The following is a 13508-nucleotide window of genomic DNA, read 5'->3' on the forward strand; positions in this document are numbered from 1 at the left end:
ATAACAGACACAGATATTAAAAGTAATTTTTAACTGTCGACGTGATGTTTTTCAGCCGTCTACATCTCACATCTTGATCTTCATAGTAACTATAAAGTAAAAACTACATTATTCCCTCTGAAATGTAGTTGGGGAATAAAGAAGCGTAAAAGGGGAAATACTCAAGTACCTTTTTTAAAACTAGAGTTTTCATTGAACCATTGCCTTTACGTTTCTCATGTGAATTTGCATGCCTATGCAAAACCAGATAGATGTACAAACAAAAAGCCCAACCTAAAAAGGAAGTGGTGGTAAAGCACGAGCTCAGAAATCTCACCCAATGTGAGAAAAGAAAAAACTTTGTTGTTGTTTATCAGAGAATGCTGAAGCTTGTCCGTGGTAACTGTTGCATCATGTGATTCAAAAATGATACTTTAAGATGTAAAAGGGCACTTGTGTGTGACATTTACAGCGTTTTTGTTAAACACGTGGTACAGTCAGAACTGCATCAGCGCGCACAAGGTGGAGAGAAAGGAGTGAGATAAAGAGGGTGGGAGGTTTGGCAGGAAGCCACAAAAAACGTCCCACAGTCTGTGCACCAACGGAGCCTCTGACCTTTTCCTCAGCAAAGCAACAAGATCAACATGTGGGTTGATTTTAAAATAGCTATTTATTTTAAACCTCCTCTTCATATTTGTGGTTGTGTAAAATATGATTTTATTAGTTAAGAATTGGACATTGACTTGCCAGCAGGAGACACCACTGAATGTGAATTTTTAAAAAGGTGATATATCTGAGTACCAGTCAGAAGTATCTTTAATGTGAACCTCTGCCTCCAACAGCCAGAAGGAAGGGGAAGGAGTTCAGTTTAGTTCCTTATCTTTGATATCAGATAATAACTTAAGACAGTGCAGTCAAACATAGAGAATGAAATGGAAAAGGTGACTGTAATATTGGCCAGAAATGTATTTTATTTTAGGTCAGAATTAATGTCTTTAAACTCTATCTTTCTGTAAATCCGGTTTAAATCTTACACCAATATTGATCTCCCGTATTTTACTATATATTATTTTTGAAGTGGCTTGACATGAGTAAGCTCTGATTTAATCATTTTCAGGACAGAAGACGTTTAGACATTGGTTGACGCTGGAATAAATTGGGTTCAACAGAGAAAGTTCTGTAGGATCAAGGTTAAATGGTAGAATCATTGTTTCAACAGCAATCTGTGACTATATTTGAATGTTTAATCAAGTTACAAACCTAGAAATATAGTCACTGAAATGCTGTTGAAACAACACTGCAGGGATTCCCAAGATTAATTTGATTGGTCAAAAGATGATTAAAGAGATGAGAAAGATAGAAACAAATATTTCTGGTAAAGAAAATTCTTATTCATTTGTATTTTTCATGTAAAATACTTCTCAAAAATAATTTAAATGAAACGTCCTAAGAAAGGAAAATGATTCTTTGGTTGAAATGCTTATAACTCACATCTGTATTTATGCCACAGGTCACTGTTTGCTCCTTCACAGGGTGACAAATCAGGCCTGCGTTCCAGTTATAACTAAATCGATCGTAACTTCCAGTTTAGTGCTCTCTGAATACTGGTCAGTGTGTTGTCAGTCTTCTTGACATGTTTCATCATCACATAGTCACAGACGCATCACCCTGTTTCCCCACAATAGTGCCAAGTGAAGCCGAGGCAAACACAGGTTACTTGTTCATCACTCACACGTTCCGAACCTCGAATTCAGAGTTACTGATTCTGTTTCATAACCATCTAATAAATGTTTTTGGGTGTTTTTAAAGGCAGGATCAGTCATTCTGGAGAAAGATTAAGAAGAAAATAAGACTCAACAATCAACTATCTCTGTCCAGAATGGCTGACCCACCTTTAGCGGCTGAGTGTGAGCTTGTGATTGTGTGTTGTGAATATCTAGTGCACCCTGACCTGGCATCCTAATGCAGAAGGAGGAGAACAGACTGAGAACTGCACAGTTGGTTATATATTTAGACACTTCATTGGTGGATGTTTTTCATTGAAGGAAGGAAGTGATGACACTCTGGTGACATACTCAGAAAACCAGTTAATCAGGTTTATCGAAACAAGCTGACTGTTTGTGTAACATTTCCTCCAAGTTGTTTAGAGGTATACTGTTGGGCTTTTGGTGTGTGTGTCTGACTTCAAGTTAAATTGTGTTGTGATGATTGAAATATATTACGTTTCTGTTACAAAATATGTTACACATGTTAAGAGGTTTACCTGCAGTGAAGCATAATCAAGCATTACTTGGATTATTTTGTGTGATTCTTTGGCATTTACCAATTCTTTAATATTTAATTTCACTGGTGACGTAACGTCTAAGATGTGTGAACGTCTGAGAGTTAGTCTGGCGTTGATCCCTGAGTGTTAATCGGCAGGCTCCTATCACCGGTCGGACAGACATCGACTCACTCTACATAGACATCTGAAATTCAGGTCAAATTGTATAATAGGAAACTGAAATCCTGTTAAGTCGAACAGATCCTGGGAACCCGGCAGACGTTCTGACCCACTGAGCCATCCCTCCGTTCATTCTTTTGCAGCTCTGTCTTCTAACAAGCTGGCAGGATGGTCAATAGTTGCGGCCTCTTCCCAGCACAGGCCCACTTTCAGTCTGCCATCCACCCTTCATTTGCATGCCTTCATTATTTCATCATTGCAAACATTCTTTCTTTCCACCCATCCCTCCATCATGGTGGTCAGTGTCTAAGCATCTCCTGGCAGTGATTAATTTTCCTACTTTATCCTCCACACTCGTGACTGCTCCTCGGTGCCTTCCATCATCATCCCTCCATTTATGTGTCCAGCAGGGTGGTCAGTATGTGTCTGTATGCTCTTTCTGGCATCGATCCACCTCGCCCTTCAGTGAAGAGGACTGAAGGACTGGGACCGGAGCCAGCTGGCCTGGATTCAGTGTAACTCAGGCACAATAGCAAAGCCAGGCCACGCAGAGGAGGTTAATGCAGTCCAGATCATGTGTTTTCAGCACCATTGTCCTCCTCTCTGTCTATATGCCTTAGACATACTGAATGTGCCCACAGGGAGCTTCAGATGAAAGGGTGATGACTTCCAACATTTGCTCAAGACACTGTGACACGAGACTGTAACCTCTCAAATCCCTGAGCTGACACATTAGCCAATAAGTACTGATTTATGTGACCACCTAATGTACTGTAAATACTGATAAGCTTCTCTATAAAAGGCGGACAACTATAGCTGTGCCAAAAGGTCACTCCCTTTAAAATCAACAGCAATGAAACTGAAAACTGAAGAAAGTGAAGCAGTGGCTGGTGCTGCTTTCCATATGAACTGACTGAAAAGATGTAGCTCACAATATCCTTAGAGAAAATATAACTTTTCTAAACTATCTTCTTTTCTCATCCCTCTAACCCAACTGTTGTGCGTCTGAGCAATGACTGCTGGGTGCAGCCTGAAGAAACACTGACCCTGCTGACCCCAGAGCCAGTGAATGAGAGGAAGTTCACAAAGAGAGTGGAGGGGAAAAAAACACACACAGAAAATCATTGAAGGAAGCAGTTGATGCTGGGCCAAGACCCTGACAGCTGTGTGGTGAAGGACAGTCCAGCCTCTGCCTGTTTCAGAACAAAAAGGAGCTGTAGAAGTAGAGCAGAGAAAGCAGACGTCTCAGGGTGAAATAAATTGTTTGTAACTATCATGCAGCATTCAAACGTGAGATGCGTACAGTATATTTATCTGACTTGAGTAATAAAGAGTCTGAATCCATTTTAAAGAAAATAATGGTGCTTTTAAAAGTTATGGATCCACTTTTAAAGCAGTTTTTCCATCTACTGATTATTTTCTCAATTAGTTGTCTGGTCTATGAAATGCCTCTCCAAATATCTTGTTACATCAAACCAAGAGTCCAAAATATTCAATCTACAGTGATTTTAAAGAGAAAAGCATCAAATCATCAGACTCGAGAAGCTGGCCCCAGTGGTGTTTGGCATTTTTGCTTGTGTCCAGGCTTGCAGGGCAAATAAAAATAGTAAGGAATCCATTGTACTTCACAACACAAAAGAGCTTTACTAATTCAGAAGAGACCACGTAAAATTCTCAAAATATACAATTTATTCAAAATGTGTTAATGCAACCATCAATATATTCCAGTAATTACAAAATCAGTAGTTTTTTTGTCTTTATAATCTTATCCTTTTTATAGACAATGAGGCTTGCAGACAAACACAAGCTTTGATATATATTCACATATATCATGAGAACACAGGTGACTGTCCCTTTCTAGCTAATACTGACCAGGTCCTAATTTCAAATTACTATTCAAAGTAATCGATTTCATTGATAGGGAGGCAGAGCTGAATTCTGAATTGAAATGATGCAGCAGCACGCACAGACGTGAGCTGGAGTAACTTCAATGAATTTCAGCTGACTCATAACAAGATGATGTCACTGTCTCGGTCACTTCCTAAACAAACGAGGAACCAAAAATAGGCAATGTAGCAACCTTTTTGACTGCAACTTAATTTGTACGTCCTCAATTTGAGTTGGAAAAGCAACCTGCTTTATATGAGAGCACAACATTTATAAACTGACCTTTTGCAGAAATTTGCACAGAAACAAAGTCAACTGCAGACACTGGTCACCGCAAGAGCAGAGGGAAAACACTAAGTATGACAATGACACCGGGGTGCACTCCACTTTACAGATAGATTTTAGACTGCTGGACTACTAAGGGGGGGGGGTCTACATAGACTCACAGCTTCCTCAAACAACCAAATGTCTGCTAATACTGTTCAATGTGGGTAACTGCATTTTCCTATAAGTTCAACAGTAACAACACAGACATGTAAATGCAGTTCATGGGAACAGATAAGGGGGATCCTAATACAAACGTATTTACAAACGAATCTGTACAAATATTTGACACTGTACAGTTGATGTTTTTGGGATAAAGTGGTATTGTGGGTAATCGCATGTTTAATGGGGTTGGCTCTCAAACAAACAAATCTGTATAACGGCAAATAAAGCCTTCCCCAAAGTTTTTAAATGTCCTTATAAGTCGTTTTTTTTTAAATCACGGAAGACTCTTTGGCACTCACAAGAAGATTAAAGGAGTAGTTTGACATTTTGGGAAAAATATGCTAATTTATTGCCAAGAGTAAGATCAGGATATTGGTACCACTCTAATGTCTCTCTGTTAAATGTGAAGCTGGAGCTTAGCACAAAAACTGGAAACAAGGGAAACGGCTAACATGGCTCATTAAAAAGGTTTAAAAAATCCCCTCTAAAGCTCACTTTTTCAAGGCAGATATTCGATGTGTCAAAGGAGGAAAAGCAAGAGTATTTAATAACATTTATGAAGGCCATATTCCATTTAGGTGAGCTAGGTCCAAGGCTGCTGTCACAAAGTGTTTGTGTTTTGATATCTATTTTGAAAGTCCTAAATCTTGCCCATGACAAAAAGCTTCCATATTATTATTTAAAAAAAACGAACACTGAAACTAAACTGAAACAAACCAACTGTCGGAAGGAAACTAACTGAAACTAAACTGAATTAAAAACAGAAATTTGAACTAATGAAAAATACAAAACTATGATAACTCTGGCTGGTTGTTAGCTTTGCACAAAGCCTGTTTCCCCCTTGTTCCAGTATTTATGCTAAGCTAAGCTAAGCAGCTGCTGGCTCCAGCTGCGTATCGAGCGTACAGACATGGGAGTGCTATCGTTCTTATCGTCAAGAAAGCAAATAACCATATTTCCCAAAATGTCAAACAATTTTAATGAAGCAGTTTATATTTTTTGTTGATCCCATGATGCATTTAAGGTGTGGATTAATGATTAGTTGTTGTTTTTTTTAAACTGAGGCAAGAATAGAGTCCATGACTCTCTTCGGAAAACTCATATTATACTTACAGTAATTCATTACATAACATTTACAATTGCTGTTAACAAATACAGTGACTGGGAGGAAATAAAGCCACACAATGGCCACCGGAAAAAACGAAAAACTAAAACATAAACAAATAACATTGTTATTTGTAGTGACACAAATATGACATCCATCCCAATAGAGAATGGCTTGTGTGTGTGATTTTAATAACATGTACATATAACAGACAGTAACCCTCACTTCACTTTATCAGTCGAATGTTTGATTTTCCATGTCAGAAGGTGCTTTACTGGGAGACTCCCCAGCTCATCTCATATTGCATTCACGCTCTCCACACGCCATCCAAATAATAAATACACTCAACTTTAGGAACCATGATGTTTTGTTTTTTTTACACATTACATTAATTTCATAAATAAAGAAATGTACAGTAAATTTCAACCATGTTCTGCTTAAATTATCTAAACGAGAGAGCACAAAGTGGGTTATGCATAAAACAAAGCATGACCTGTCAGTTCAGGTTTGATATGAGAGGACGGTGAGGTGAAGTATAGTCGACAGAATACAGTGACAGTCTCAAACACTAGTGCACTACTATACTCTTTCCTGTTATCTCTCGCTGCAGAAGTACACTTCCTGAAAATTTTAACACTGTTTTATGGCATTCCTTCCCTTTACTGATGCAGGCAGCAGTTTAACATGATAGATACTTCAAAAGAGATGTCACAGATCTCTATTTTTGCTACGTTTTCGCTGTTTCTGATATGTTGCAGTACAACGTGACGTAACGCGATACATGTGGACTGTTCTGCGATGACCTACTTGCACATGACGAGTAGATGAGGGAAAAAAAAAAAAGCAGAACACTGTGGTTTGATAACAATGTGAGTTTGCCCTGCAGGAAATGCTGTTTAATTCCATGATAACCATCCGTATGTAGGATAAAAAAAACTTTCTGTCTTTGTCTCTGAGGGCAGAACATGCACTTTGTACCTTGAGCTCTTCTCTACTTTCCTGATTCAGAATGTATGACCCTTTCCAGGTGAAAAGCTTATAAAAAAAACTGTCCACACCTTGATTCTTAAGGTGCACAGGGACAGCGGGGACAGAATAACAGCTTCTTGCACTCTTTCTATCCATTTGGCATGTCTTGTAGAGAGATTCCATACATAAGAAGGAATTTTAATCAAAGTGGCGTCCGGAGGAAAGAAGTGGCACTGCTTAGTTTCTTTCCTCTTCTCTTCTTCACTTGAAACACGCCTGCATTTGGGGGAGGAGTCACATGGCAGGGAGGTACAAGGATAAGTTTCTAAACCTTCTTCAAGTCAGCCATCTTCTCTGGGAGAAGTTAAAAGGAGGGGAGAGAAAGGATGTCAAAAGACAGGAGCACTCCCTCTTTCCTTCCTTCCCTCTCCTCCCTCCTACAGCACATTCCTCGCTTCCCTGTTCTCTGTGCAAACATTTCCTGTCACAGTCACATGACCAAAGCGCTATGACACGCAGCAGCAGGTCCGCGCCTTCGGCTGCTCTTCCTCCATTGGCTGTTTCAGTTTGAGGAGGGGCGGGTCGCCGCTGGCCGGTGTGTAGTAAACCGCGTTGCCGTTGGAGGAGACCAGCGGCATGCGGGGGTCCTCGGAGTTGGTTTTGGCATCGGTGAAGGAGTCTGTGGAGCCGTTACCTAGGTGACCGTTGAACAAGGGGTGATTCAACAGTTTGGCGGCTGCCCTCTGTTTTTTGAGCTCCGACAGAGTCTGAGCGCGCTCTCTTGGCCAGGCTTCCTCCTGGGTGGGCTGGGTGGTGATGACCCCGCCCTTATCAGACGATGGCGTGTTGCCATTGGCAGGCTGTTGCGGTGGCATGGACGTTGTTGTGGAGATGAGGCCGTTCTGTTTGCTATTGCCATCTTTGAGGATGGTGGGCAGCTTGGGCTTGTCTGGCAGCTCCACAGCCACGACTGGCTTGACCTGCAGGACATCAACAAAGATTACGTTAATCCCGCTATAAGGCTTTTTTTCTTTTGGATGATTAAATACGTGGACGCCTGACTCCTCTGCAGGGGGAGATCCGATATCTTTGATCTGGTGCCCAAGCTATCTAGCTCAAATAAAATGAGATGTAAAGCCAGTTTTTTCAAGAGTTTCCCCTCAGAAATCTGTATTCAATGTATTTTTTCTTCTTTTGTGACAAAGGGTTGAAATGTACTTTTCTGGTGTATTTTTCCACAAACCTGCTCCATCATACCTCCATTTCAGAACATGATTGCCTTTATTTCTCTTAAATCCTGTGTGCTTAATGTGCTTAAGCTTAACAATAGTGACTGCATAACTAGAGCAAGACAGCATTTTATTTTCCAGTAGTGGAAAAGCAGCTGTAGCACTCTTCACTTCAAATACTATGAGACCATGCTGCATTTTTATCTGTTGACTCTACTGTTTCCATTGTGGGTTTCTTCCTGTGTGACTGGTTTTAAGGAAACATCTTTATCTCTGATACACCTACACCAAAATCTGACATTTAGACTCCTGGTGTATGGCAGAGACGGTTATATTCCTGATATTAAACACACCTTCCTATTTGTGCTAAAAATATCTAATTTCATTATGTTGTATATATGAGTTATGTGCAGGAAGTTAAAAAATACACCACAAATGGAGGTTGAATTGTCAAATGCGCCTTTTAAAACTGTAACAGAACTAATTATTAAAAGAACTAGTTACAAGAATAAAAGAAGAATAACCTGAAGACTTACATGAACCACCTGGTTGTTCTCCTGATCAGACTCCTTCTCTTTTTCATCCTCCTCCTCCCTACCTCCCCTCCACACGATGGCCTCAGTCTCGTACTCTTTACGGCACAAGTTGTGTCTGTCGGACAGGCTGGCTCGCCGCACCACTTTTCTGTAGACACGGAGGTTTCCACTGAGTTAGTACAAGTATAGAATGAAACATGGCAACGGATATGAATAAAGAATCTTTTAAGTGCAATTGCAATGCATTACCGTACTGATTTCTAGATCATACTGTCTGGAATTGCTTATACTTAACAAATTAAAGTTAGAGATTAGATTAAGGGAGGCTGATGTGCTCATATAAACAGTGGAGCATGCACATCCAAAAAACATTTACAAAAACTCTGAGAAAAGATCAGCACACTGTACTGATGGGTCCCTTCATTGTCAAGGATTTGAATATTAAATATACTATTAGATTCAACTAAGTGGGAGCTGTAAGTACAGTGTGTCTTGATCTGCTGATCTTCCCTGTCTCTTGTACAAAACAATGCTAAACACCACTTGTAGTAGTAGCAGCAGTAACACCAGCAGATGTCAGCACTTACCCACGACTGCCTGCACTGGACGTTCGCCTACACAGTGAGGTCTTGTGTTTGAGCTGTGACTTCATGATAATGTCGTGTTTGTGTTTAAGGTCCAGCAGGATGGCTCTGAACTCCTCATCCTCACACAGATCTTAAAATGAGAAGGATGAAGGACAGGAGATGTCAGTCCTTTTTAAAATGAAACTGTGTTTGTTGTGCTTCTCTTACAAATAAAAGAACAAAACAAGGATCATAAAAGGAATTTAAATCCTTAGCAATGCTACTAGTCTCTCATGCTGACTGTTAACATATACAACATATATAAGGTCCAGGGTGTAACATTTATGAGGCTCTAATGGCAGAAATATAATATAATATTTATAACTATGTTTTATTAGTGTATAAATATCTGAATATAGGAATTGTTGTGGTTGTTGTTTCTACAGTAGCCCAGAATAGTCAAACCAAACACTGGCTCTAGATAGGGCCGTTCGCACTTTTTGCACGTTCTCGTACTGTAGTTTCTCCCTCATGCTTGGAAGGGGAGGGTGAAGAGAGTGAGGTAGCCATATACAACTATACCACTAGATGCCACTAAATCCTACATATTGGACCATATAGTTGTAAAATTTTACCATTTTCTAATTTACCAACCATCAAGACAGCTAAAAATTTACATTCTGACATAACTAGTAACAGAAGTAGCAAAGAAAAGGTTTAGATTGGCTTTGACAAGATTTAAATCAGTATTTGTAAAACTTGCATTGACTGAATAAGCTGGAAGTGAGACCTTGCTGAGATAAGACATTCATTATCTTAACCTCCAACCAGGTGTATTGATAAGAGAGTGCTGAGGTGTAAATATACCGATGGGGGTTTCCTCCAGGAAGGTCTTCGCATTGAGACTGGCTCCATGAGACACCAGCAGCTCTGCCACATGCATCTGGAACAACAACAAAGCAAATTACGTTAATGGTTTCAGAAACCTTTGCTTGTGTGTGCTTATTGGTTTCCTGCTTCCTGTTATGTTTACCTTACCTGACCCCAGCACGCTGCAGCATGAAGAGGCTGCCATCCATCTGAGTCTCTCAGGTCCATTCGAGCTCCCCCCTCCAGCAATAGCTCTGCAGCCTGCACGTAGCCATTTGCTGCTGCGATGTGGAGCTGCAAGGACAGAGGGGGAACAATGATTAGGTTATTCCAGTTCACAGGATTTGCTATAGATCGGCCTCTGTGTGTAAACTCCAGTGTAGATTTCACACTAAAGCCACAATTTTAAATGTTGTGTACTCAAAACTGCTGACCATATGAGACATCAAAATATTGACTTGCATCCAAGTATGGCGATGTGGGGATGTCACTGGGCACCTTCAATCACTAATGTTTTGTCAAACTAGGTCCACAATAATTGTAAAAAGGCTCTCCCATGATTTCAAACTGATGGGGTGGTGGGTCCTGCTGGAACAGCTCTTCAGCAGTTTATAAACTGAACTTCATTAACAGTTACAGATAAAAACTGATCCTGCCGGCCTGAGATGACCACAGGTATCTGTATGAGGAAACAATTGTACCAGGAGCTATAAATAGAGAATTACTGAGCACCAGGCCAGTCAATACATACTTGTGTTATACAGCCAAACATTCAGCCTCATAGTTCCTTTCTTTAAATTCAAGAGGAAATACCATACTTTACTAAAATATATACTAAATATGACCGTCACAAAATCCCTTAACTGCAGGTGACATGTTAAAATAGTTTTCTTTGACTTTTGAAATTCAATTTGCTATCACAGAGAAACCCACTAAATATTAACATTTCAGAAAATGGAACTATTGATTTTTTGCCATTAAAACTTGCTGACGGATTAATAAACTACATAAGCTACAGAAGCTGAAACATATATATATGTATTTATGTGATCCTGTCAAAGAAAGTGCTGTAAGATGATTTTAACAACCTTAAAGCTACCTTTAGACGAAACAAAGGGATAGAAAATGAACAAGCTCAATACTAAAGGTGTGTTTATTGAACGTTAGGGCTTCTTTTAGGTATTTAGACATTTTTGGGTGCAATTTGTTGTAAGGGCTTAATCAAGATTAATTGAAGGGGTTTTTATGGAGATTTTCTTGTCCTAGCCTGCACATGACTGTGAATCTGTCTGAGAAACCTACAAGCATAATATGAAGCCAGTGCCAGCCTTTATTTCATCTATATCAGATAGGAAACCTGATGATTTCTCAGGCAGGGTTCTTTCATTGCCATATCAATAACCTTACGCCCCACTGAAACTCAAACATGGCTGGTCTGAAATAACAAGCGGGTTAAGACTTCCATCACTGGAGAGTTTGAGCAACTGGTGACGATGCGAGAGAAAAATGCTCACAACATAAGATCCAACATTATTGATCCTCATGCGGAAATTAGGATGTACTATAACTGGCAGAGGAGTATCACAGCCCTTGTGCACTGCAGGGGCTCAGACACATGCTCTTAATATGGTGATTTCCATCATTTTCTAACGACTCACTGAAATACATCAAATGAGGACTGCAACCGAGACGTTAAAGAAAATAAATTAATTCATGCAAACAAAACCAACAGTGACCTATAAAAGGTAATTACAGGCAGCATTTCCTTTTTACAAACTGCAGCCATTGTAATTTAAAAGTGTTCTTTAGCTGTCTCCCAGAAAGCAGGACATGGAGTTTGCTGCCACATGTATATAGAGCACTTAAATTACTGCGTTTTAAATATGTCTCGGTGTCTTTTAAAAGCATCTTTTTCTGTCAGTTCACAATGTTTATAACCCACAGTAGATGTATCTACAGCAAAACATAAAATAATTGGAAAGCACAAAGTGAAGGCTTGAAGTCAGGCTTCATAGAACATCAGTTATATCAATTATCTTTGAGTACCAGACATGTGTAAGTGGATGTTTATCTGAGGTGCTACAATAAGAGGACATCTTTAAAGCATATCAGGAATGTTGAGATCCATCAGTTCCTGGGGGCCTCGGGTCTGTCTGGTTTTATTGCCTTTCGGATGGTGCTGAGAATGAGAATGCAAAGCAGCTAATAGAGGATTTGATGCTTTTGTTTCCAAAACACTGAAAATCATTTCAGGTTCCTGTATTATTGGACCAAACACAGCATCATTACACAATAAAAGCCTCCTCACTGATAAGTCTGCTAACTGGTGTTGGGAAGTACAACTGCTTATGTGAAAAAAAAGTTGCATAAATCCTTTTGTACCTCCACAGGGAGCTGCTCAAAATTGGACAAATTGCCTCAAACTTCTCTTCTCTTAGGACTTTCACTCACTTAAGTCAGCATCGGTTGGGGGGTGAAAATGAAAGAAAGTCTGAGGGTAGGGAGATGAGGGGCCAGTATACTCAGTCAGAACTGCTTGTCAGAGCTAATGTCAGCTTGCTAACACTGTTCTCAATGACGTAACATTTAGTCAGCATACTAATATCTGCTAATTACCACTAACTAACTATCACCGAAGATATTGTTGAGATATTTCCTTCTGGACCAAAGTGGTGGACCGACTGGCATTTCACATCCCTAGAGCCACACTGCTGGCATCACAAATGCCAAAAATCATAATGTCCCTGTTTTTGCTATGGCTTCCTCAGAGCATTTCAGTTTCCTCTCACAGTATCACTAGCAGCCTGTCTGGGGCGTACCCTGCCTCTTGCCCAAAGCATGTTGGGATAAGCTCTCGCTGTCTTATCCGGTTTTTGGCCATCAGTTAAAAGACATGCCCTCTAGGTGAGGTGGAAATTTTAAACTGCTGCTGGGTATGATCGTGTACGGTGTCCGGGTCTGTCTATGTGTGTTGGCCCTGTGAGGGACTGACTACCTGTTCTGGATCTCCCCCTGTGACTGAGGATAGATGTGTTTATAGGATGGATAAATGATTTTCCTTCCATACAAATTGTAACAGAAAGCACTCTATCTTCCCTTTTAACTGATAGATTTGTATTTTTTTTATTTCTTTTCAAATGGTTTCTATCTTTTTAATTAGTATTGTTATTGTCTTACGTTGGATTTCCTGTTTAATTGTTTAATGCATTATGTAAAGCACTTGAAATGTCTGTGTATATACAAACTAAACATGCCTACTAAAATCTGCCTGTCAGTATGAATCATATTATTCTGTTACCTGTGAAAAACATTGCAAATAATTATTTATTCACATGGTATTAATGTAAGAACTGGACTCAGTTTCAAGTTAACAGTGATTTTAGTTGAGTTAATTTATAAAATAAGATCATTTATGTACTCAGTTATTGTAAAATT

General features: G+C 39.7%; 1 protein-coding gene across 2 annotated transcripts in view; it reads right to left on the reverse strand.

Moving 5' to 3' along the window:
• Positions 1-4088: 4088 nt before the first annotated feature.
• ppp1r16b (protein phosphatase 1, regulatory subunit 16B) overlaps positions 4089-13508 on the reverse strand; it is an 85367-nt gene continuing 75947 nt past the window's right edge. For both annotated transcript variants that reach the window (XM_051414396.1, XM_051414397.1), the window contains exons 7-11: positions 10242-10367; positions 10071-10146; positions 9225-9354; positions 8638-8785; positions 4089-7852 (exon numbers count right to left, since the gene is read on the reverse strand). In XM_051414396.1, the coding sequence (XP_051270356.1) occupies positions 7379-7852; positions 8638-8785; positions 9225-9354; positions 10071-10146; positions 10242-10367 (954 nt within the window). In that variant the 3' untranslated portion in view covers positions 4089-7378. The remainder of the gene's footprint in view (positions 7853-8637; positions 8786-9224; positions 9355-10070; positions 10147-10241; positions 10368-13508) is intronic.

The sequence above is a fragment of the Dicentrarchus labrax genome, unplaced genomic scaffold (assembly GCF_905237075.1).
Source record: "Dicentrarchus labrax unplaced genomic scaffold, dlabrax2021, whole genome shotgun sequence".
NCBI classification, from domain to species: Eukaryota; Metazoa; Chordata; class Actinopteri; family Moronidae; genus Dicentrarchus; species Dicentrarchus labrax.